At 30.8% G+C, this 24,505-nt stretch overlaps 2 protein-coding genes across 14 annotated transcripts in view; both read left to right on the forward strand.

Moving 5' to 3' along the window:
• The window catches only part of LOC130892395 (protein dead ringer-like), a 177,697-nt gene extending 174,923 nt beyond the window's left edge, over positions 1-2,774 (forward strand). For all 7 annotated transcript variants that reach the window (XM_057797809.1, XM_057797807.1, XM_057797808.1 and 4 more), the window contains one exon: positions 303-2,774. In XM_057797809.1, the coding sequence (XP_057653792.1) occupies positions 303-430 (128 nt within the window). In that variant the 3' untranslated portion in view covers positions 431-2,774. The remainder of the gene's footprint in view (positions 1-302) is intronic.
• A 2,356-nt stretch (positions 2,775-5,130) lies between these two features.
• Positions 5,131-24,505, forward strand: part of LOC130892327 (high affinity cAMP-specific and IBMX-insensitive 3',5'-cyclic phosphodiesterase 8) — a 52,241-nt gene continuing 32,866 nt past the window's right edge. Inside the window, exons 1-4 of one of the 7 annotated variants that reach the window (XM_057797703.1) lie at positions 5,131-5,351; positions 7,483-7,666; positions 11,195-11,242; positions 19,757-19,830. In XM_057797703.1, coding sequence (XP_057653686.1) covers positions 7,534-7,666; positions 11,195-11,242; positions 19,757-19,830 — 255 coding nt within the window. In that variant the 5' untranslated portion in view covers positions 5,131-5,351; positions 7,483-7,533. Of the gene's footprint in view, positions 5,352-7,482; positions 7,667-7,875; positions 8,081-11,194; positions 11,243-11,810; positions 12,657-19,756; positions 19,831-23,380; positions 23,823-24,505 lie in introns of those variants that run through there. The other 6 variants (XM_057797707.1, XM_057797706.1, XM_057797705.1 and 3 more) reach the window with 6 other exon arrangements.

Raw genomic sequence — 24,505 nt, forward strand, 5'->3', positions numbered from 1 at the left:
ACAATTATTTCATTTCAAACTCGAAGCGAATCCGAAGTCAAACAAAACGCGTTTGGAAAATTCGACGCGCCGAAAATAAAGAAAATCCATTAATCTTCCTCATCATTAAAGCGGTTAATTTCGTTCGGGCGAAGTGACACACACACACACACACAAACCCCGACGAACTTTATTGAAATTCGAGTTTAGATCATTAATTTCACGCGGAAACTCATTTCGCATTTCCAATTTTCCGAACGGAATTTCCAAAATATATGTATCGCGAGGTGATTTCCCATCCACGGTTCATGTTGTTGTTGCAGGTGATTCCCGGAACGGAGACAACTCCTTGGTGGTCAGCATGGAATTGAACGGGATCACTTACCAAGGAGTTTTATTCGCCATGACTAATCCGTCGACGTCCGGAGGTAAAACGACGTTGGCGTCTTAATAATCGCGGCGAGACGCGTCTACCGTTTACAGAGTGTTCGATAAATAGTGCGCATTGTTTATTTATTTTTTTATAGATTTTTATCGTTTCGGTTCTTTTTAGCGAAAGGATAATTTTAAAGAAAGCACAAAATATGATTTATTTAGCGAATTCCGGGCTTTATATTTAACCGTTGACAATTTTCTTTATCTATTACGTCGTTATCTTTAATATTTTCGTCGGGAGTTTCCCGTATTCTTCAGTTTTTTCGCCGTTTTACCATCATCAACTTGGGTTTTTATCAAATTTATTGTCTCCGGTTGATTTTCATCCCTTGTGCATTCAAAGTATCGAAAAACCTCTTTTTCACGTTTATTTTATCAAAATATCGACCCATCTCCAACTTATCTAATCGATTTTTCATTGTAATGTACCAAACGACAAAAAGTGTTTTCATTCTAATGTACCAAACGACAAAAAGTGTTTTCATTGTAATGTACCAAACGACAAAAAGTGTTTTAACTATAATGTACCAAACGACAAAAAGTGTTTTCATTGTAATGTACCAAATGACAAAAATTGCAATTTCCACTTCGTCGTTTCGATAAATTTTCGTGCAAATGTTTGTTTATGTTGTCAACGGTCGATATAACGTTTCGGGACTTCCAAAATACATTTTTAAAAACAAAAATTTCGGTTTTCCAAGTTTTAACGAGAGGAAATACAAATAAATGTAAAGCGAGTGCAATATTTCGAGGACTAAATCTCATTTCCTCTATTAAACTTGATTTTTTTCCTTATATATGATTTTTAATAAAAAAAATTACGTATACAGTACGTCCCAATAATAATTATTTCAATAATAATGAAACCTACTGTATATTATGATGTTTTAACTACATATCTACTTTTTTTTTCGTCTATTTTATGTATATTTGACCTTGTACAGATTTATTATTGTAAATAATTTTTTAAACTTGAATTATCTTATTCGAATTTGTAATACTGAAAAAAATACGGACTTTTTAACGTTTTTCTTTTTTATTTTATCTTTCTATTTGATATTTAAGTCTACCGAAGTAGATATGAGTTAAATTTGAAATGTATTTCCACTTTTCTTACGCCCCTCGTATAATATAACTATCAAAATTTACGTTCGGGGTACGGGAAAAATATGTTTACGTATAATTTTATAACAATTATAAACCAAATGACAAATAAACGTATTTTCTAACAATTGATTTTCTATAAGTTGGAATTTCCATTAAATTTAAGATTATTTATTTTATTTACGTAATATTAGCGTCATTTTTATATATTCGTGTATTCAAATCGAATAAAAATTGTAATTATTCGATACAATTATCAAGTGTAACTTTTCGTAATTTGGTTCATTAGTTCTAAAAAAAAAATGTAAAATTTTCCAGTTTAAAAAAAAAAATTATAATCATATCGATCTCATATTTTCTAGTTTAGAAAACTTTCTTTATTGTGAGTGTTTTTTAATACTATAAGCGGCCAGTTTGTTAAATATTAATTTTTTCCGGTACATAATCATATATCTATAGAATTTTTTCATTTAAAACGACATCTACTTATGTTAAAATTAAAAATAATCAATCATCTTTTTCTGAAACATCTACTTATCTAGTCAAAAAATCGTTTTCCAACAAACTACACCACATGTACTAAAAAATTCTTTTTGTTTGTGCCACCTTGTATCTCGAGTTCGTCTTGTCTCGGGTCGCTTCGGCGAATATATCCTACCAACACAATTCATTATATTTCCACTATACTAAATACGAATTCCCATTCATTATGCAACACTTTATACACCAGCGTCAAGGTTAGTCATTAGTCACAACACTAAAACGGATTTTATACCAGACGATTTGTACATTTCTTGCAAGGTCAAAATATCGCGTATTTTGTATGTTGTTCGATATTATACAAATGCCATTAAGCAAAACTAAAATTTCCCCATAAAATAATTAACATAACCTAACTAAAAAATGGATGAATCCTCATTTGAATTGATTGTTGAATACAACGTTTAGATGTTTCAGATGTTTATTTATGCATATGATGATTAAAAATAATTTTCACTATGAGATGATTGCATTTTAAATTTCATACGTGTATTATTTATTGAAATTAATCGAAGAGTTTCCTCAAACTTGAGAATGATTCTCATCGACATTTTTTTTGTAAATAATTTATATATAAATAGTTAGAAAACCAGTATTTTAGAATAGAGTGTGGATTATTTCTATGTTTTTTTTTGTATATTTGCTGAAAGACTGTTAATTCATAAATATAATTTTGTAGTATATAGGGTGTAACAATAAAATATTTGTTCTAGATACTCAAGTTTTTCATTTCTTTATTCCTAGATCCCAAACAATTGATTGACTTAATATGGTATTATCGAATTTCAATAACTTTAATATATTTTTGAAACCAAAGTTGGTATATAAATTAATTGTTTTAACAACCATTTTTATACTTCTCCCTGTAAGACCATTTCAATATAGTCAACCGCGCCATCTCTACTCGAGAGGATAAAATATCTAGAATCCATAGAAGAACGCTGCATAGTGTGTAAATAAGTCAATTTATTTTGAAGAGATGGTAAATTGGATAAATACCATCGAACTCATAATATCTGTCAATTAATTAATACTATATTAAATTTTTGTTTCTGTACACCAACTTTTTGTACACATTTATTTAAAAGAAAAAACGAATCAAACGGAAAACACAGAAATCTAATTATAAGAATAGTGAAGCTACATTTTACACCGCCATCTATGAGTAATTCCAAAAAGCGCTGTACACAAGTAGTATTGATTAAAGCAAAATACTTTTTTCCATATATATTTAGATTTATCGTAAAAAAATTTGGATTTACGTGATTAATTATTCGTTTTGTTTTATTTCTTTAAATTGGTTATTTTTTATTCGAAACTATTTCCTTAAAGTAATCAACTGCGCCATCTCTACTCGAGAGGATTAAGCAACTAAAGTCTATAGAAGAACGCTTCATAATGTGTGAATAAGTCAACTTATTATTTTCTAACTATTGAACTTAATTAAAAATAAAAAACTGAATTAAATTTTGTTTCGATTCTTATTATTTACTGAATACCATTAACTAATATTATTATGTAAACGTCATATATTATTATTGAGTAATGTAAAATATAAACTTTTATTAATACTTCTTTAATGAAATTTATAGTAAAAAATATTGGATGAACGTGATTAATAAACAGTTTGTAATAAATTCATTTATTTTTCATAATACGATCTGTTTTATTTGGTGAAATCGTTTATTTTTTATTAAAAATACGTCTAATAATGTAGTCGACAGCGCCATCTTTACTCGAGAGGATTAAGCAGCTAAGATTTATAGAAGAACGCTTCATATTGTGTGAATAAATCAACTTATTATTTTCGAATTATTGAACTTAATTAAAAATAAAAAACTGATTTAAATGTTGATTGGATTCTTATTATTTACTTAATACCATCGAACTCATAGTATTTGTCGATTAATTAATATTGTTATGTTAACGTCATATATTATTATTGAGTAATGCAAAATATAAACTTTTATTAATACTTCTTTAATGAAATTTATAGTAAAAAATATTGGATGAACGTGATTAATAAACAGTTTGTAATAAATTCATTTATTTTTCATAATACGATCTATTTTATTTGGTGAAATCGTTTATTTTTTATTAAAAATACGTCTAATAATGTAGTCGACAGCGCCATCTTTACTCGAGAGGATTAAGCAGCTAAAGTTTATAGAAGAACGCTTCATATTGTGTGAATAAATCAACTTATTATTTTCGAATTATTGAACTTAATTAAAAATAAAAAACTGATTTAAATGTTGATTGGATTCTTATTATTTACTTAATACCATCGAACTCATAGTATTTGTCGATTAATTAATATTGTTATGTAAACGTCATATATTATTATTGAGTAATGCAAAATATAAACTTTTATTAATACTTCTTTAATGAAATTTATAGTAAAAAATATTGGATGAACGTGATTAATAAACAGTTTGTAATAAATTCATTTATTTTTCATAATACGATCTGTTTTATTTGGTGAAATCGTTTATTTTTTATTAAAAATATGTCTAATAATGTAGTCGACAGCGCCATCTTTACTCGAGAGGATTAAGCAGCTAAAATTTATAGAAGAACGCTTCATATTGCGTGAATAAGTCAATTTATAAAGAAGAGATGACAGAACGTATCTTTTTCGAATCATTGAACTTAAACATAGAATACCGAATTAAATTTTTATTCGATTCTTATAATTATTTACTTAATATCATCGAACTCATAGTATCTCCCAACTAATTAATCTTATGTTAAATTATCGATTTATATAAATGACTTATTAACAACACGGAAATCTAATTTTATAAGAATAGTGAAGCTACATTTTACGTCGCCATCTATGAGTAGTTGCAAAAACGTCGTATGCAATTATTGATTAATGTAAAATACTTTTCTTAATACCTGTTTAATGAGATATATCGTAAAAAATATTGGATCTACGTAATTATTAAACAGTTTGTAATAAATTTAATTATCTTTTTTATTATATATACGTTTATTTTGTGTGTTGTTTTCCGCCATCTTGTGACAATATTATTAATCTTTGACGCAATCGCACGTGCTCTTTGGGTTGTAGACGACCAGGCGCACTGAAAGCCGCCAGTATATATTTGAATCTTCAAAAAGAGACAGACAGGATTCGTGTGATAATTTGTAGAATTAAATCACATGCGTCGGTAATATTTAAAATAATAATATTGAAATTTTCGGATAATTATAATTTAATTAGTGCGTGCGTGTTAATAGAAAAATGTGTAAATGTCAAATAAATATTTATCTTCTGTAAAATAAAGGTATGTTGATATCAATTTTATAATACTTAAATTAATGTTTTCATCTCGGTTATTTACATTTTAGTATGAAGCGAGTATAATCTTTCTAAATTGTGATTTATTACACTTTTTACGTATTTCAATTTTATAATAAAGATAATTTCGTAGATTACGTTCAACTTGATTTTTCAACGTATTCAAAATATTTTTAGTGCACACGAGAGTAGGTGGATTTAGACCAGTCAGCAGGCGTGCTTTTGATATTCATAAATAAATAAAGATTCTTATAGAACTCAATAATTGACGTATTTATTAACTCTGTAAACAAACATTAAAAAGAAGATTAAAATACTTGTTTTATGTTATAATCACATATTACGAAAATAGCTAGATATAAATATGAAAATATTGATATTCCTTTATTTAAAAAAAAAGTAGATTAACGATAATTATTAAAAATAAAACGTATTTCTGTAATTCTTAACGTTTTCTTATACACGCAAATGCAGTTAAAACCGGTTTAGAAGATTCGATCTTGCAGGTGTTTGGTATACAGTTTCCTACGTCTTAACGTAACATTTTAGGCATTAAGAATGATGAATAATTTCAATAATACAAATATATATATATACGTAAAACGTTAAACCTCTATAATGTTTATTGTTTATTTATATAAACTAACCTCAAATTATTACAGCTTACTGTTGTATCGATTTATTTACATTTTTTTCACGTAAAAAGATTCGCTAAAAAAAATCACGAATATACTTCATGGCAACCATTTTATGTATACATTAAAACAATGTTGCCAAATATCTGATGGGTTTAGATAGATAAAATTCGAAATCACTCGAATCAAAACATGGTAAAGTGAATCTGTAGCTTATGGATTAATGAAATCTTCTACCTGCTTGTTGAAATTTTTCTAAATCGACTTTTCCGAATAAACAAAAATACGATTCTCATTTATTTTGTTTATGATCGATCAGTTAATGTTTATACCGTCGGAAATGATCGGAATTGAATTTAAATTTTGTTTATTAGCTTTTATATCACGATCGGTTTTATTTACGATAAATGGCGTCGTACAAATATCGTGCCAGATATAAACTAGAAACGTCGTTAAATATTTATTTATCGATACGGGGGTCGCGCGAATAGTTTGATTATAACAAAATCAGAAAACATTTTGTAAATTAATTTGATTTCATTACGAATTTTAGTCTATTATATTTTGAAATTTGTTGAAAATAATGAAACCAATAAATAGATTTGACTTTTGTTATCATTTTTATGACGTTATATATCTAAATTGCTAAAACAATATCGGGATTATGATAATCTTTTTAAATAGTTGATAAAATATGAAGTTCATCGAAAATAACCTCACTTTAATGACTTTTATTTTTTTTCTGACCAATCGAAATGTCACGAAATTTGACACACAGTCTTTTGAAAGTTGGTACTTCGTAAACGTCATACGGATTCGACAATTACAGCGATTTATTGAGTATTTTTGTTTTATCTATATGTAAACAATTTTTTTAATGAAGTTTTGAGATTATCGACTGGCCTATATAATTTTATCGTGGTTATTCATTATTCAATTTATCAAATCAAGTGTCCGCTTACATGTCAAGAAACCGAAATGATTGATGGGTTTATTTTCATAACTAGTTACTAAGAATGAGTCATCGACAAAGACCTTTTTGTTTGAAACAAAATGATTTTTAAGTCGTAATCAATTCAATTTGGATTATTTTCGTTTAAATCGATTTGAAGATCATACATATGCACTATTGACAGCTGACAGTTTAGGGTTAGTGACGGCAACGATTTCTCTATGCGGTTCTGCGCATTCTCAAGCATGCGCAGTATAAATAAAGTGTTTTTTCTGATACCGATTGTTTATATAGGAGAATTATATACAAGGAGTGAACACAATGAATGGATATTTCGAAAAAATTGCTCCAAAATCAGTTTAGTCTTGTACATTTTGCTTTAGATGATTTTGAATTGAGGCAATTTCGGTTTAAACATAATTTTTGACGTTAATTGGTAATTTTTCAAAATTAGACGCTTACTTTTGTTATTAACGATCAACGATGATTTTGTTTTGTAATTTTTGTGATAATTTGGTTTTTATTTAAAGGGATTCGCGGCACCACCATCGACGGTGAATTAACCGACGGTGTCTGGTGGAATGGGCTGTTCCCCGAGTGCTTTGTTGGAGCACATCCACAGGGAATCGTCCCAAAACCATCAACAAGAAAAAGTCCGCGTATCCAAAAGTTGCGTTAAGGTAATGCCGACAGCTACCCAAAAGAAAATCAAAGGTAAGCGTCTAATTTTCATGGAAAATCTGTTTTATTAAAGTCGAAACACGCCCCGCCGCGCCACAAGTCTAATTATTAAAATTAAAATTTTTCGTTATCACCTCGTAGCATCGGTAACACGTCTTTGTTAATAGATAGTATATATGATGTCATTAATGTTTATTTAGCAAATTTATTGTGATAAGATAGTCGACTAAAATATACCTTCAAACGATAATGAACATTTTTACAAACAACTACTACCTTAGTTTAAAAAAGTTTTTTCGCTATTCGGAAAGCGTTAGTGTTTTTTCTTTTAGTGTGATGCGTGTTTTTGCGATAGAAATTTAGAAGGTCAAAGTATTTACGTAATTTTTTGTTATTTAAACGAATTGAGATCTATTCGAGATAATTATTTCGCTTTGAATTATCAAGGTTATTAACATTCATTACATACAACACCTGATATAGACAGACGCATTCTAAATTGACAGTTGACAAGTGACAACGACATATCGTTTTATCCCTCTTAGAACATAATTTGTTTTATATATATTATTGTTTAGAACTTCAATTCCATGAAACGGCGATAAAAAATAAAAAACTTTTTTGAATCGCGTGTTGTGGTTAGTTTAAATTTACCTTGTAACATTGTGAAACCATTAAAGAAATTACCCAATGGTATGTTGACCGAACAAGGCGTTCAGGACCGGATCTCTTTGATTAAATGTGTAAAATAGGTTAATTGACTAGTCGTAGAATGTTTATTTTAACGACGATTTTCTCTGTTTGGACGAAACTCTCTGTAATTGCTCGGCAATTATTAGTCTCTGTGAGAATATTTTCGATTATTTTTTACTTCACATCTCAATATTTTTCGTATTTATTTTGAATTACGATAAAAAAGTGTTTGTATACGGGAACCGTTTAAAGGAAATTATCATCTGTCAAAATGTCATATAAATTACGACAAAATGGACGTTTTGCATGCACGGTAGGTGCCGCGATTGGTAAATACTAATCAAAAGTTCGTTCGCTTTGAAAATTTTGATATACAGTTTGAGAATGTGATCGTTTTGAATTTGGTGTTTTCGGATATCAAAAAATGTAATTAGATTTGATAAAAACACAAAAATTTTGACTAAAATTATATTTCATGGCCGAATTTACCGAATGTTTGTCCAAATATCATACAATTAACTTAATCCTCCCCAATATACCTGATTTTGAGAAAAAACCCAACACCTTCTACTCGTTTATTGTTTCCGTATGAATCGCGAGGTGTTTGGAATCGCGAATCTGCCTCGAAGCTACGCGGTTTCTAGAGATTTAGCTCGCGCGACGTAGCTTAATCTGTATTTTAAGTTGGCGTACTGATTTTTTTTTGGAAATTTGAAAATTTTGATACTTCACGCCTATTTCAATTAATTTAATTATACTTTAATACGTAAAAATTGGATTATTGCTTTAAATTCTTATATTATTTTATCACGATTATTGGAAAGTTCATCCGGACGAGTTTCCCGACCTCAATTCGGGGAAATAAATATTTTATGCATCAACAGGTGCGTCGGCGTCGTTAACCACTTCTTTTTTCTCCCCTTAACGTTCCATTTACGGATATATCTGGAAAGTAAAAAGGCGGATGGTGAAGAAAAATCCATATTCGTATTAATACAGTCTCAAATAACCGGAAGTGATATTTTCCAAACTTTGTTTTACATTTTTCATAACTATATGAACATCGATTTCCATCTAAAATTATTTACAATCATACAGGACGTTTTACAATCATACAGGACGTTTTACAATCATTCAGGACGTTTTACAATCATACAGGACGTTTTACAATCATTCAGGACGTTTTATAATCATTCAGAACGTTTTACAATCATTCAGGACGTTTTACAATCATTTAGGACGTTTTATAATCACTCAGGACGTTTTATAATCATTCAGGACGTTTTATAATCATTCAGGACGTTTTATAATCATTCAGGAAGTTTTACAATCATTCAGGACGTTTTATAATCATTCAGGACGTTTTACAATCATACAGGACGTTTTACAATCATTCAGAACGTTTTACAATCATTCAGGACGTTTTACAATCATTCAGGACGTTTTATAATCATTCAGAACGTTTTACAATCATTCAGGACGTTTTACAATCATTCAGGACGTTTTATAATCACTCAGGACGTTTTATAATCATTCAGGACGTTTTACAATCATTCAGGACGTTTTACAATCATTCAGGACGTTTTATAATCATTCAGAACGTTTTACAATCATTCAGGACGTTTTACAATCATTCAGGACGTTTTATAATCACTCAGGACGTTTTACAATCATTCAGGACGTTTTATAATCATTCAGGACGTTTTACAATCATTCAGGACGTTTTATAATCATTCAGGACGTTTTATAATCATTCAGGACGTTTTACAATCATTCAGGACGTTTTATAATCATTCAGGACGTTTTATAATCATTTAGGACGTTTTACAATCATTGAGGACGTTTTATAATCATTTAGGACGTTTTACAATCATTCAGGACGTTTTATAATCATTTAGGACGTTTTACAATCATTGAGGACGTTTTACAATCATTCAGGACGTTTTATAATCACTCAGGACGTTTTATAATCATTCAGGACGTTTTACAATCATTCAGGACGTTTTACAATCATACAGGACGTTTTACAATCATTCAGGACGTTTTATAATCATTCAGGACGTTTTATAATCACTCAGGACGTTTTACAATCATTCAGGACGTTTTACAATCATACAGGACGTTTTACAATCATTCAGAACGTTTTATAATCATACAGGACGTTTTACAATCATTCAGGACGTTTTACAATCATCAGGACGTTTTATAATCATTCAGGACGTTTTACAATCATTCAGGACGTTTTATAATCATACAGGACGTTTTATAATCATTCAGGACGTTAAATAATCATACAGGACGTTAAATAATCATACAGGACGTTAAATAATCATACAGGGCGTTTTACAATCAAACAGGACGTTGAATAATTATACAGGACGTCTCACAAACATAATTACGACAGTAGTTAAACGATTTTTTTGTATGGAACGCGATATTTTGAATCAAATTTTGAATTTTACATCGAGGAGGATGATTCTAGAAATACTCTGACTTAAAGATGTACACAGTACACAATTTGTACGATATATGTTTCAAGTTTGAAGACGCGACGTTGTTTAGTATTTGTTAGGCATTTCCCTTTTTTTTTTTTGGCTACATCGTGGCAACACTGTAATTTGGATCGATCGGAACCTCGCGACCTTATCTCGGTCAATAATTATTCTTATCTCAGGCGAAACAGCTTTTCGAAATCTAACTATTCAACTTTATTGTTTATAATAATCGAATTAGAATTTGCTTTTCAAGTTTCAATTTCTTTATAGAAATATTTTCTCGATTTTTCGTTCATTTCGATACAAAAAAAAAAAAAGAAAAAAAAACTAATAATCAGGTTTCGGTTTAATATAATGTATAAATTTTTTGCAGAATCCAAACGTGGGGCCCAATCAAATATGGTATTTTCCTCGTTAAAAGGTAGGTTCGATGTTATTTAAAAAAAAAAACTGAAAAACTCTAAATTAAGTACTCGAAAATGAGAATATCGAAAGATATACGAAGACCTAGAGGTGTCGGTAGTTATTTAGAGACTTTACCTTCGTTATCAACAGTAAAATATTTGGTAGGATAGTTTCGACGAGACCGTACGATTTGCGAAGACCAACAACGCAGTGGTTGACTTCATAAAGCCACTGGTTGATCGTAGACTAAAAGTTCACATGTTTCCTTCGAGTGTTTCACTGAAATAAAGCCAAAACAATGGAAAAAACAGCCCCAAATAAGGCAAAGATCGTTCCATCTGCAAGCTTCGGTTTATTAAGACGCGAAAAGGAAAAACTGTCCAACGGCGGGTTTTAGACAACGTTTGATCTAAAAAATCAAATAAAAACTACCGCATTTGATGAAAATTCATCGATTAAAATTCGAATCGCCATTTCGTGTACCCAATCCGCCGGATTTAACCTCCTTGGATTATTTTCGGTCAGTTATTTTTGGTACCGACCTCGTACATTTCGACATTTGACATTTTTTCGTAGTTTTCCCGATCGTAAAGCATTTTTATCACAATTTTTCGGTTTCGAAATTTATTTCATGAGCGAATTCGGTTTTCGTTTTCGATCGTCGCCGTTTTCCACTACATTCGACGTCAAAGTGAGAGTGCGAGAGATCTGATATCACAATCGACGTTCGTAAAAATCCGCAGTCAGTTTAACATCGATAACTTATCGAGTTTGTAGCTGCCGATTTTTATTTTCGGCCGCGTACGCGATTCGCGACCGACACGCTATTTCGAAAAATACAAAAACGAAAAAATTATTATCCTTTTTCGGATTTATTATTTTCGAGTGACATTTTAACCAAGCAAATTCGTTTAGAGGTCACAATTACTTTACGCGAATGTTCATTCTTCAACCACGTACGCGATTCGTGACCGACACGGTATTTCGAAAAATACAAAAACGAAAAAATTATTATCCTTATACGGATTTAAAGCATCGTTTTTTCGGATTTATTATTTTATCGAGTAATCAGTGACATTTTAATCAAGCAAATTCGTTTAGCAGTCACAATTACTTTACGCGAATGTTCATTCTTCAACCGCTTAAGTTATTTACGTCAGATACATTTTTAAAAGTATATATCGATGGTTTTAAATATTTTCATTCGATTTTATATTAATTTCCTTTCGAATGATCGATTTTACCACTCGATTATTTAGTACGGGCCGTTAGAAATTTGCGGTAACTTTGATTGAATGTAATGAATTTCGAAAGTGTAGTGATTTTGTTAAAGTTTCAATTATGAAGTATGATAAACGAAAATATGAATGGTGATAACATCATGGAATCGCTAATCGACGATGCGGTTATTGAAGAAGAAATCGAAAATGGTACGATATACTAAAATAATCGATTATTACGTTCTTAAATCACTAATTTTAGGACTTTCGAATCATTGTTTTCGTCCTTGTCACAGGTTTATCACATTTTTATAATCCTCCCTTTTGATATGACGTGATTATCATTGTTAATCGTTTATTTTGCCACAATCCCACAACGAAAACATTTTGTCTGCTTTTATTATTATTTTCAATTCCTTTGGGTTCCTCCAGTATGTCTTTTTCCATTTCGTTCCTCCATGTCTATCTCGGTCTGTCAGTTTTATCAAATTTATGCATGTTGTATATGAAAATAATCATTTTTTATTCAATAATCTCATCAAAATCGACATTAAAGTCCAATATTTTGGATAACCAAAGATTAATTGGTAATAATACATGAAAAAATTTTAATTGCGCCACAATCCCACAACGAAAACGCTCATAATCTAACCGACAAAGATTTCGTTCAAATTATCTATAGATATGAACTCTAAAAGTATCAGAGCTGGAGAATGAGTTCGAGAGATCGATTAATATAATTATCTGCGTGAATTCCTTATTTTTTGACTCAAATTTTCATCTTGTTTTCGAAAAATTATATGAAAAAAACTAGTTACAAAACATAGAAGGCCTAAGACAGTTTAGAAACATAAATTTATATAAAAGATCTAAGAAATTGAACGTTTTCGTTGTGGGATTGTGGCGAAATTAAACACCAAAGTGTACTAACTCTAATATATTTCGAGCTTTCGTATATTTATGTATTTGGAGTCTAGGATTGATTCGAAAGCTCCGAATATATTAGAATTAGTACATTTTGGTATTAAATTTCGCCACAATCCCACTACGAAAACGCTCATAATCTAACTCTAGTTCCAAAAATACTCGATGGTTTCCTGGAACCGACGCGTTCGCCAAAATTAAGATTCTTTCTTCATAACCGAACAGGACCGGCTTCAGGGACCACGTCGTGGATGAGAGATTACAAAAATTTTTAGTTTGTTGTCAGTGTTATCGAATAGGGTGTGATAATAATCTTTATATAGGACAAACATCTCGATATATGGAAAATAGATTGAGGAATCATAATAACGAGAAAAAATACGTTAATAAATTAAGAAATTTTGAAAGATTTTGACGAATTTCATTACTTTTTTCGTTAAAATCACCCTCGTTTATAAATCGAAAAATTTCAACCCTTAATTTTTCGAAAATTTTTATATTTAAGTGGTAAAAAATACAAAATGAAATTTTTATTGGTTATAATGTTTGTAAAAACGTTAACGCGGCCGCCATTTTGAATTTTCAAAATTGGGAAACACGAAATTTCCATATTTTTATATAATTTCGAAAAAATTAAGGGTTGAAACAATTTTTTATCGAACAAAAACGCCTCAAATTTCGTTAACTTAGAAAAATTTCCATGTTCATTATAGAAGATTATAAATTAAAATAAATTCCGATTTACAGCCCATTACCGTCAGAGATATTTCAATAAAAAAGAATCACCCTGTATATACGACTTTATCTATACCGCGCATGCTTGAGAATGCGCCGACAAATCGTTGCCAACACTAACTCTAAACTGTCAGCTGTCGATTCGTTTTTTCCGGCTGTCAATATTCGCATAAATGGCGGCAAATTTAAATCTTGCGTTAATTTTTTTTGCAATATAATTCGTGATCAAACCGGAAAGGTATAAAACGGTTTTTCCAAATACTAATTATCAATTATTTCGTATATTGTATAATAAACGTTAAATATATCATCCATCAAATAAAATTAAACGTAAATATTATAATAATACTTCATGTACGCATGTAAATATTAAAAATATAATCGTTAATTCTCGCTAAAACATTGAAAGAATTAAAAGATATATTTTATCGATTTTGATAACGCGACTTTAATAAATATATATATGTATGTGTAATCATACAATAATGTCGCGAATATAACCTCAAAAAAACATCTGAGATATACAAAAACTAACCTCTTAATTGTTGGAAAATCTGAGGGGACTAAATCTAGCGAATAATAATGAAAATTTCCGAAAAAATCGTCACTTGAATTGTAAATTGAAACGTTTTTTGTCTTTTTTTTAAACCGATTCTCCCTTTTCAATGTATTATTTCGATGGAAACATCTTTCGTCCATTTTGATCAAACGCGGCATCCATCTTGTCGAACTACCGCCATCTCTAGGTACTTCTAGATAGATAGTTTATTATAAATGAATATTAACACGCGTCTTTGTCGAGACGAACCGAAATAATGATTATTGACTTTTACTTTAACGAGTTGAACGACCATTATTCGATCAAATGGAAATTTCACTGTTATTCCGAACCTCTCCTCTTCGAGCGAGTTTTACGATTTATAATATGACCTCCATTCGATTTCGTTTACGCAAACTAATATTTCCTTCATGTCGTACCGGTATACATCGAAAAAATAACTTTGAATTCGAAATGAACTAAAAATTTGATTATAAATTAGATAGAATCGAATTAATTTCGACTCGCATCGTATATTCACCGCATATTTTTGTGAAATTATTATAAAAAAACGACAATATCGATATTATTATCCATCTTTTTGATTAAACAACGATTATTTTGATATTTATGTGCCAATATTTCGTTTTGATGATTCTTCGTTCTATTTTACAAAGATTACCACGTTTGTCTTATATAAAACTGAAGATTTTCGTTTTTAAATATAAAAAACTGAACTAGATTCTAATCTATTCGCCAGAATTAACCCCCTCGGATTATTTTTTATTCCCAGACTCGTGTTTAAAGATTTTTCTAATAATGAAGAGGTTATGTTCGATTTTAAAGGTTAAGGTCGATTATTTTGAAACTTTTAATTAACAATTCGCAATAAATAACATAAACCCATCGAATATAAAGTCCACACTTTCGATACAACGCTTTTTGGTTATGATATATACAATTGTTTACTATATTTTGACGTCACACGTTTATTAAAGTTTTTGTGAGGTTAATAATAACCAAGGGACGGGTAATCGATAACCCCGTCCATCCTCAAGTGACGATCTCTTAATTTTTAATGGGATACATTTCAAGATCGCGTTTGCGGAACCCAAAACGTCCAAAATGAAATGTGACGTCGTATCTCCGCAGATCCAATTAGGACCTTAATCATATTATAAAGTACGAAGGGGAATCGGTCGATGTGTTTATTTATTACGTTTAGTTTCCACCAAGGGTCGACAACTACTCACCAATTAAGGTTATGTAGTATATAGGATGTTGCAAAATTAATGTGACGTCTTTTTGTAACAAAAAAAAGAGACAGACACCGTTATACATAACCAGAACGAAGATAAAACATTCGACGATTGTCCCGCGTATAGAGAAAGAGACAGACACTTGTTGTACATGACCAGAACGAAGATAAAACATTCGACGATTGTCCCGCGTATAGAGAAAGAGACAGACACTGTTATACATGAACAAAACGAAGATGGAACATTCGACGATTGTCCCGCGTATAGAGAAAGAGACAGACACTTGTTATAAATGACCAGAACGAAGATAAAACATTCGACGATTGTCCCGCGTATAGAGAAAGAGACAGACACTGTTATACATGAACAAAACGAAGATGGAACATTCGACGATTGTCCCGCGTATAGAGAAAGAGACAGACACTTGTTATAAATGACCAGAACGAAGATAAAACATTCGACGATTGTCCCGCGTATAGAGAAAGAGACAGACACTGTTATACATGAACAAAACGAAGATGGAACATTCGACGATTGTCCCGCGTATAGAGAAAGAGACAGACACTTGTTATAAATGACCAGAACGAAGATAAAACATTCGACGATTGTCCCGCGTATAGAGAAAGAGACAGACACTTGTTGTACATGACCAGAACGAAGATAAAACATTCGACGATTGTCCCGCGTATAGAGAAAGAGACAGACACTGTTATACATGAACAAAACGAAGATGGAACATTCGACGATTGTCCCGCGTATAGAGAAAGAGACAGACACTTGTTATAAATGACCAGAACGAAGATAAAACATTCGACGATTGTCCCGCGTATAGAGAAAGAGACAGACACTGTTATACATGAACAAAACGAAGATAAAACATTCGACGATTGTCCCGCGTATAGAGAAACAGACAGACACTTGTTATAAATGACCAGAACGAAGATAAAACATTCGACGATTGTCCCGCGTATAGAGAAAGAGACAGACACTTGTTGTACATGACCACAACGAAGATAAAACATTCGACGATTGTCCCGCGTATAGAGAAAGAGACAGACACTGTTATACATGAACAAAACGAAGATAAAACATTCGACGATTGTCCCGCGTATAGAGAAAGAGACAGACACTGTTATACATGAACAAAACGAAGATAAAACATTCGACGATTGTCCCGCGTATAGAGAAAGAGACAGACACTGTTATACATGAACAAAACGAAGATGGAACATTCGACGATTGTCCCGCGTATAGAGAAAGAGACAGACACTTGTTATAAATGACCAGAACGAAGATAAAACATTCGACGATTGTCCCGCGTATAGAGAAAGAGACAGACACTGTTATACATGAACAAAACGAAGATGGAACATTCGACGATTGTCCCGCGTATAGAGAAAGAGACAGACACTGTTATACATGAACAAAACGAAGATGGAACATTCGACGATTGTCCCGCGTATAGAGAAAGAGACAGACACTTGTTATAAATGACCAGAACGAAGATAAAACATTCGACGATTGTCCCGCGTATAGAGAAAGAGACAGACACTTGTTGTACATGACCAGAACGAAGATAAAACATTCGACGATTGTCCCGCGTATAGAGAAAGAGACAGACACTTGTTGTACATGACCAGAACGAAGATAAAACATTCGACGATTGTCCCGCGTATAGAGAAAGAGACAGACACTGTTATACATGAACAAAACGAAGATGGAACATTCGACGATTGTCCCGCGTATAGAGAAAGAGACAGACACTTGTTGTACATGAACAGAACGAAGATAAAACATTCGACGTTGTTTTCGAACGTCACTATAGAAAGTTGACCTTCGATTTTATTACATCATACTGTATATAAAAAAATAATATCAAGTTCATTAAATAAATGAATGAATGGTTGTACGCACGGCGTTTAGAATTGTTATTGGTGTCGACGAGGTTAGGGAAAGTGACAATTTATTGTCGGTATTATTTTATCGTACGTGGTGTAACTAAATCTAAAAAAGGCTGTTGCTTAACAAAGAAAATGTTTCCATTGCCAACTTCCATATTCGTTATACGTATTTACGATAATTTCCTCGTTATTTCATTATAGGAAAACAAATTATGTTTATACGAGGATCGCTACTTGAATTTCGAGATATGTCAATGTCGACGTAAAAGTTTTTATTCGTGAACGTACTCGAAACGTGTTATCATTCGATTGCTATTCGAGGCGTAATCGCCGTACTTCAAAACGCGTCTATAATATGTTGACAGGTGACGTATCATAGATCTATACGACTAAATATCAATCGAACTGTCAATTCTGGATGATGCATCGATATTTGTTTGACAGAAGCGTTCGTAGAAATCAGGGAAAGCAATAATTGAAGACAAAACATGAAATTAACTGTTAGGTTAGGTCGAAACGCGTGTAAACTATTTCTTATTTGTAAACAATTTGATGAAAATGTTTCTGCGCGCCGTGTAGCGATAATATTGGATTGAAAGTTTACATAATCATGCGAGAAACTCGGTGGAAAGAGAATGATAAACAAAACGCGCGAACGGAAAGTTGAATACGAAATGACGGAGTGCCACTTAAACGGAAGCGTCAGTTTCCAAAGCGACGTTATCGTCCTTTATTTTAACAGTTAATGGAAAATAGATTTTCCTTGGAAATAGTCGATAGACGAATATAGTATTTCCAACATATAATTCAGTTACTATTTCAAAGTGTGTTTTTTGTTATTTTTATCATAGAGGAAAGTACATTAAAAGTTAACCTAAAAGTGATTCTTCTTTTTTTGTTTTTGATAATTTCCTACACCATAACGTCTTATTTAGAGTCATCTGTCAAATGTCAAATACTGTTGCATGGATTATTGCGGATCTTATTGAGTTCGATGAACTTTGAACTCCCTCGTCGAATTATCCAGAACCGGAATCAGATTTTTTCGTGTCAGATGTGAAATAGATCAATTTTTTTGAAAAAAAAAATCGTAATTCTTGGTGGACGGTTCAATAATTCAGACATATAAGCTTGACTTTAGGAATAAATTTTGTAAAAAATAATACCAGGGGGAACCCAAAACTAATGTAAATAGTTTCGAGTCGAATATGACGAAAATCGATTAGAATTATCGAAATATTACATTTTTTTCGATTTAATATCGAAATAAAGTATCTTATTTTGAATTATACGGGTAATTTCGTAAGTACTACCTCGTATTTAATTTACAAATTGTGGATCTGTCGAAATATTATATAACTCGATTTCAATATATATAAATGATGATTCGTACGTGGTTGTATTACGTTTTGTAATTACAGACATTGGAATTCATTAGTCCATTGTTCGATTTCAAGGTAATTTATTATATTTCTACGAGGGGAACGAGATATTTACAATTAAAACAGATATTGTTGTCCAATTATATAACGCGTTGTATATACAATATAAATACTTTCAAATTTATCAGAAATACTTGAAAACTTTTCATATATTTCAAAATAGAAATTATCCTCGCTGGTATAGGCTGATTATTATACCAGATTTAGCCCCTTCGGATTAATTTCTATGCCCAAAATTGATGGCGAACGAGAAAAACTAATATCGGTAGTTAACGTCTGCAGAATTGGACCGGATACTTCCGGAAACATCCTTCTACACTTACACTTAATAAATTAATGTAAGTCGTGAAAAAAAATTGATAAATCCCCGCGAATTTAATCAGGATAAATCGGATATTTTCATTTTCCAAAAACTTTTCGTGTTTTTTCACCAATTAGTCACGAGGGAGGTACGAAATGTCGTTTAGATGTTTTTTTTAACGGTTTTTAAGTCTCCGCCATTTTGTTTCAGATACCACGAGGGGCGTTTTTCATCGAAAAAGCTCATTGGCATTAACTCCGGAAGAAGAACCTTTAGATACGCACGTGAGTAAAACTATAACAAAAAAATTAATGAATTTTGAACCGACAACCCGATTAAAACAATTTCACCACGTGCTACGATCAACAATCGACATTGACTTGCATCCCTTATCTATTTCAATCAAAAAATTCAAATCGAGATCCGCCAAATCGCAGAAAAATGTTGTAGAATTGATTAAAACAGCTTATATACACTTTATCGATCTCACCCGGGCTTTCGACAGGGTACGATTGATCAATATAACAAATCTATTGAATATAAAGAAGATTCACGGCCGGTATAAACGAGGTAAAGCAAATTGGAAGAGGATACCGAAAGAAATGACGATGGTATGTTGTGCTGATGAAGCAGGGATCGTCTCAGAAGACGAAGACAACTTACAAAGGTTTCTGAGCTTCGAACTCGTAATGTACGATCAGAAGGACATCTAGGGACGAATATAACAAAGTAAAACAACAATGGAGTCGTTAAAATCAGACCTGGTGGCAGGTTTTAGGACCTGGTGAGACGTGGCGTCCAGGAGATGGGGGAGAAATCGGTGAAGATGACGGGGAGAGAATAGCAGTTGAGGGATTTGGTAAAAATTGCGAGGGATCGTCGAAAAAACGATATACAAGATGGTGTCATTATCCTGAGCGCTAACGACAATTTTTCAATTTTTTTTTCTATAAACTTTGGAATTCTTCATCGGAATTTTATTTTTTTCAACTTTTTTGTATAAAATTTTCAAATGTCGACCGAAGATTTTTCTAAATCTCGTTAAATTCTCAGACGCGGAAATTTTTTAATGAAGTTTCAACCTTTTTAAAATTACAACCGTTGATTGATTTACTTGTTTTTTTTTGGAATAAACTGAGTTATAAATATGAGAAGAAGAAAATGTTTAAATACCTCGCCGAAATATATTTCGACCCTAATCAAAACAGGGTGGAAGTTAATCGAGAAATTTCGTCGGTACGATGTTGAATATTTAGATTCGAATTTGGTTTTCTTTTGTTAAAATTACCAATCACTGTATGTAATTATCAAAAAAAAGAAAGGGGCAGATTATACAGGGTGTCCCACGGCGAGTTAAAACTATATGTATATATGGGAAAACCGAAAATCGACTGTAACTTTGTTATTTTGAATAGAACACCCTGTATATTAATACATTTTTGAAATCTACGTTAAATTTTAGTATAGATTTGTCTAAAAACTTTTTTCGAAAAATACATACTTTTTGAGTTATCAGGTTTTTTGTAAAAAATTTTACCCTTTGCAGACCCTTATAAATTATTTTTTTACGAAAATACCCTTAAAGATATGAAAATTATTTCTATGCGGTTGTTTTTAGCAAGGTCAAACGTATTTGAATCTATGTTGTAAAATTCCTCATTTCATACAGGGTGTCTATAAAAAGTGTTCAAAGTTTAACTTCGTAAATATCAAACTTCTTCATTTTTTCAAATAGAACCACCCGGTTTTTTCTATTTTAATGCATTCAGGGGTGAAAAATAAGGCAAATTCATGAATAATCTCCTATACCTAAATCTTACCGTTATCCAGATATTAAATGTTTTCTGTGAAGGTTTAGAGTTGCAGAGGATGTTTTAAAAACATGCAAATTTTGTCGTGGTCATGGTTTAGGTGTAGGAAAGTTTACATGAATTTGCCTTATTTTGAGCCCCTGAATGCATTAAAATAAAAAAAACCGGGTGGTTCTATATAAAAAAATGAAAAAACTGGGTATTTATTAAGTTAAACTTCAACCACTTTTTATATACACCCTGTATAAAATGAACAATTTTTCAACATAGATTCAAATACGTCTGACCTTGCTAAAAACAACCAAATATAAACCGTTTTTATATCTTTAAGGATATCCTCGTAAAAAAATAATTTATAAGGGTCTGCAATGGTCAAATTTTTTACAAAAAACTCAATAACTCAAAAAGTATGCATTTTTCGAAAAAAGGTTTTAGGCAAAAGTATACTAAAATTTTACGTAGATTTCAAAAATGTATTAATATACAGTGCGTTCTATTTAAAAAAATGAAGAAATTTGATATTTATGAAGTTAAACTTTGAACACTTTTTATACACACCCTGTATCAAATGAACACTTTTTCAATATAGGTTTAAATACGTCTGACCTTACTATAAACAACCCAATATAAACCATTCTTGTATCTTTAAGGGTATCATTGTAAAAAAATAATTTATAAGGGTCTGCAATGGTCAAATTTTTTACAAAAAACTCAATAACTCAAAAAGTATGTACTTTTCCAAAAAAGTTTTTAGACAAAAGTATACTAAAATTTTACGTAGATTTCAAAAATGTATTAATATACAGTGCGTTCTATTTAAAAAAATGAAGAAATTTGATATTTATTAAGTTAAACTTTGAACACTTTTTATATACACCCTGTATAAAATAAACAATTTTTCAACATAGATTCAAATACGTCTGACCTTGCTAAAAACAACTAAATAGAAACCATTTTCATATCTTTAAGGGTATTATCACAAAAAAATAATTTATAAGAGTCTGCAATGGTCAAATTTTTTACAAAAAACTCAACAACTCAATAAGTATCCATTTTTCGAAAAAAGTTTTCAGACAAAAGTATACTAAAATTTTATATAAATTTCAAAAATGTATTAATATACAGTAGGTTCTATATAAAATAACAAAGTTACAATCGACTTCCGGTAGAACCGGAAGTCGGCCATCTTTGAAAATATTATAGTTAAAAAGATCGTATCCGAAAACCCAAACATAAAAATTTTCATGATTCTACCACAAGTATTTTGCCATATACAGATAGTTTTAATTCGTGGGACACCCTGTATATCACAGAACTGGGAGATTTGCTATTTCGATTAGCTAACTTCACTTTTTTGATATCCTCTTACAGCACACTCAATTAATTCAATTGATCTTATTATAAAACAATCAATTCTAATAGTTTTTTTTTTCGAAAGCTGTTAATTGTTGAAACTCGGCAACAACGCAAATTTACATTTCACTTTTTTTCGAAATTTGGTCATTATTTTCTTTCAATAAATCAGTTAAACAGATTAAATCTCGATTCACATAGTTAAAACATTTATTGATGATTCTGTATTAAATAAAGTTAACAAAAACATATAAATAATAAAAAATAATAAGTTTTCTTTTTTATTAGCTTCGAATCTTGTACCTTCAATGTAAGTTATAGAAAACATTCGATATTAATATTTTTTTTTGAAAATAAACCGCGAATTATAGAAGTTCTATAAAAGAATCCATTTCATTGAAGCTTATTCATAATGGGGTTTTATTCAAAATAAAAAGCTGATCTTTCACGAAATACATTTTCAAAATAAGCGAGCTTTAGAATTTCCTTTTTGTAAAAAACGAGGACATAATTACCACAGTTATACTACGAAGGTTTCATCGAATTCCGGCTTTGTTTACGAACAAGCTTAATCTGGAAAGAAATTAATTAAAAACCACATATTTTTGAAGTTTTCTACTTTCACAACTTCGTGAACAAAGATTGCTTCAACAAAGATTGTTGGAAAATAGGCTTGGATTTCTTTAGGTTAAAAAAATATTTGTATGGCAATATGAAAAATCTTGATCCGAGATTCCATGGCAAAAACCAAACAACTGTTTTAACTAAATAACCGGTGATGGTCATCCAAGAGACCATTTTCACACCATGGACATCATGCTGGTGTATGGAAAAGCCGCAGAATCTTTTCAGTGGCAATTTATTAAAAGTTCCATGTTTTGTATCAAGTTTTGATAATACGAAATCAGTTTTTTATCGCAAATTCGGCTTGTAATACAATCAATCAATACTAATAATTTAGTAAATGATATCTTATCATTTCTATATAGATAAATGTTTTCAAACCCTAAAAAAATACGTTCAGTCTACTAAAATTACAGTCAATATGGAAGTTTGTCGAAATTGCGGTAGTGAATTCGGATCTAATATCAATCTTTATCAAAAAGAATCAGGTACAAAATTTTTACTAAACAAGCACAATTTTATAAATATAACGTCGACTATTAACATTCTGTTTTTTAAATAATAAATACATTGAAATCTATTTAACCAATTTACCCGATTTTCCAAATAGACAAGTTTTACTACACACAGGATAGTCGAAGACGAATCCAATATCATCGAAAACAATATTTTTTCCATTTCCAAAATGAATTATTTTAATTTTCTCACATTATATTACTCAATCTCAGATAAATTGATTTTACATTAACAAAACGAAGGTTGCTACTTAAGCTTGACATTTGACATTTGACGTTAATGATGAATGTACTCAAAACATGTCATATGAATTAGATGTTTACATATACCTACTTGAATCATTCATCTTAATTTAAAAAAAAGGATTTGTTGTACCAAAAAACATCGATGCTGTATGTAAACTGATATTGCAAAATCGTAATGTGACTTATCGTGAGATTGAGGCATATTTTGGCGTTAGTTCCAATCGCATACATTCAAACGCGAGACATAGACAATAAAACTCGCTTTTGATTGACCATTGATTCCTTCAAAGTTCGAAGTAAACCAAAAAAAGTGAATAACAGAATATAAACATGAATGAATTGAACCACCACTTTGTTTTAAAAGATATTTTAAGTAAAATGTACCGATAAATCATAGGCAGTTAAATAGG

Source organism: Diorhabda carinulata, chromosome 4 (assembly GCF_026250575.1).
Source record: "Diorhabda carinulata isolate Delta chromosome 4, icDioCari1.1, whole genome shotgun sequence".
Classification (NCBI taxonomy): Eukaryota; Metazoa; Arthropoda; class Insecta; order Coleoptera; family Chrysomelidae; genus Diorhabda; species Diorhabda carinulata.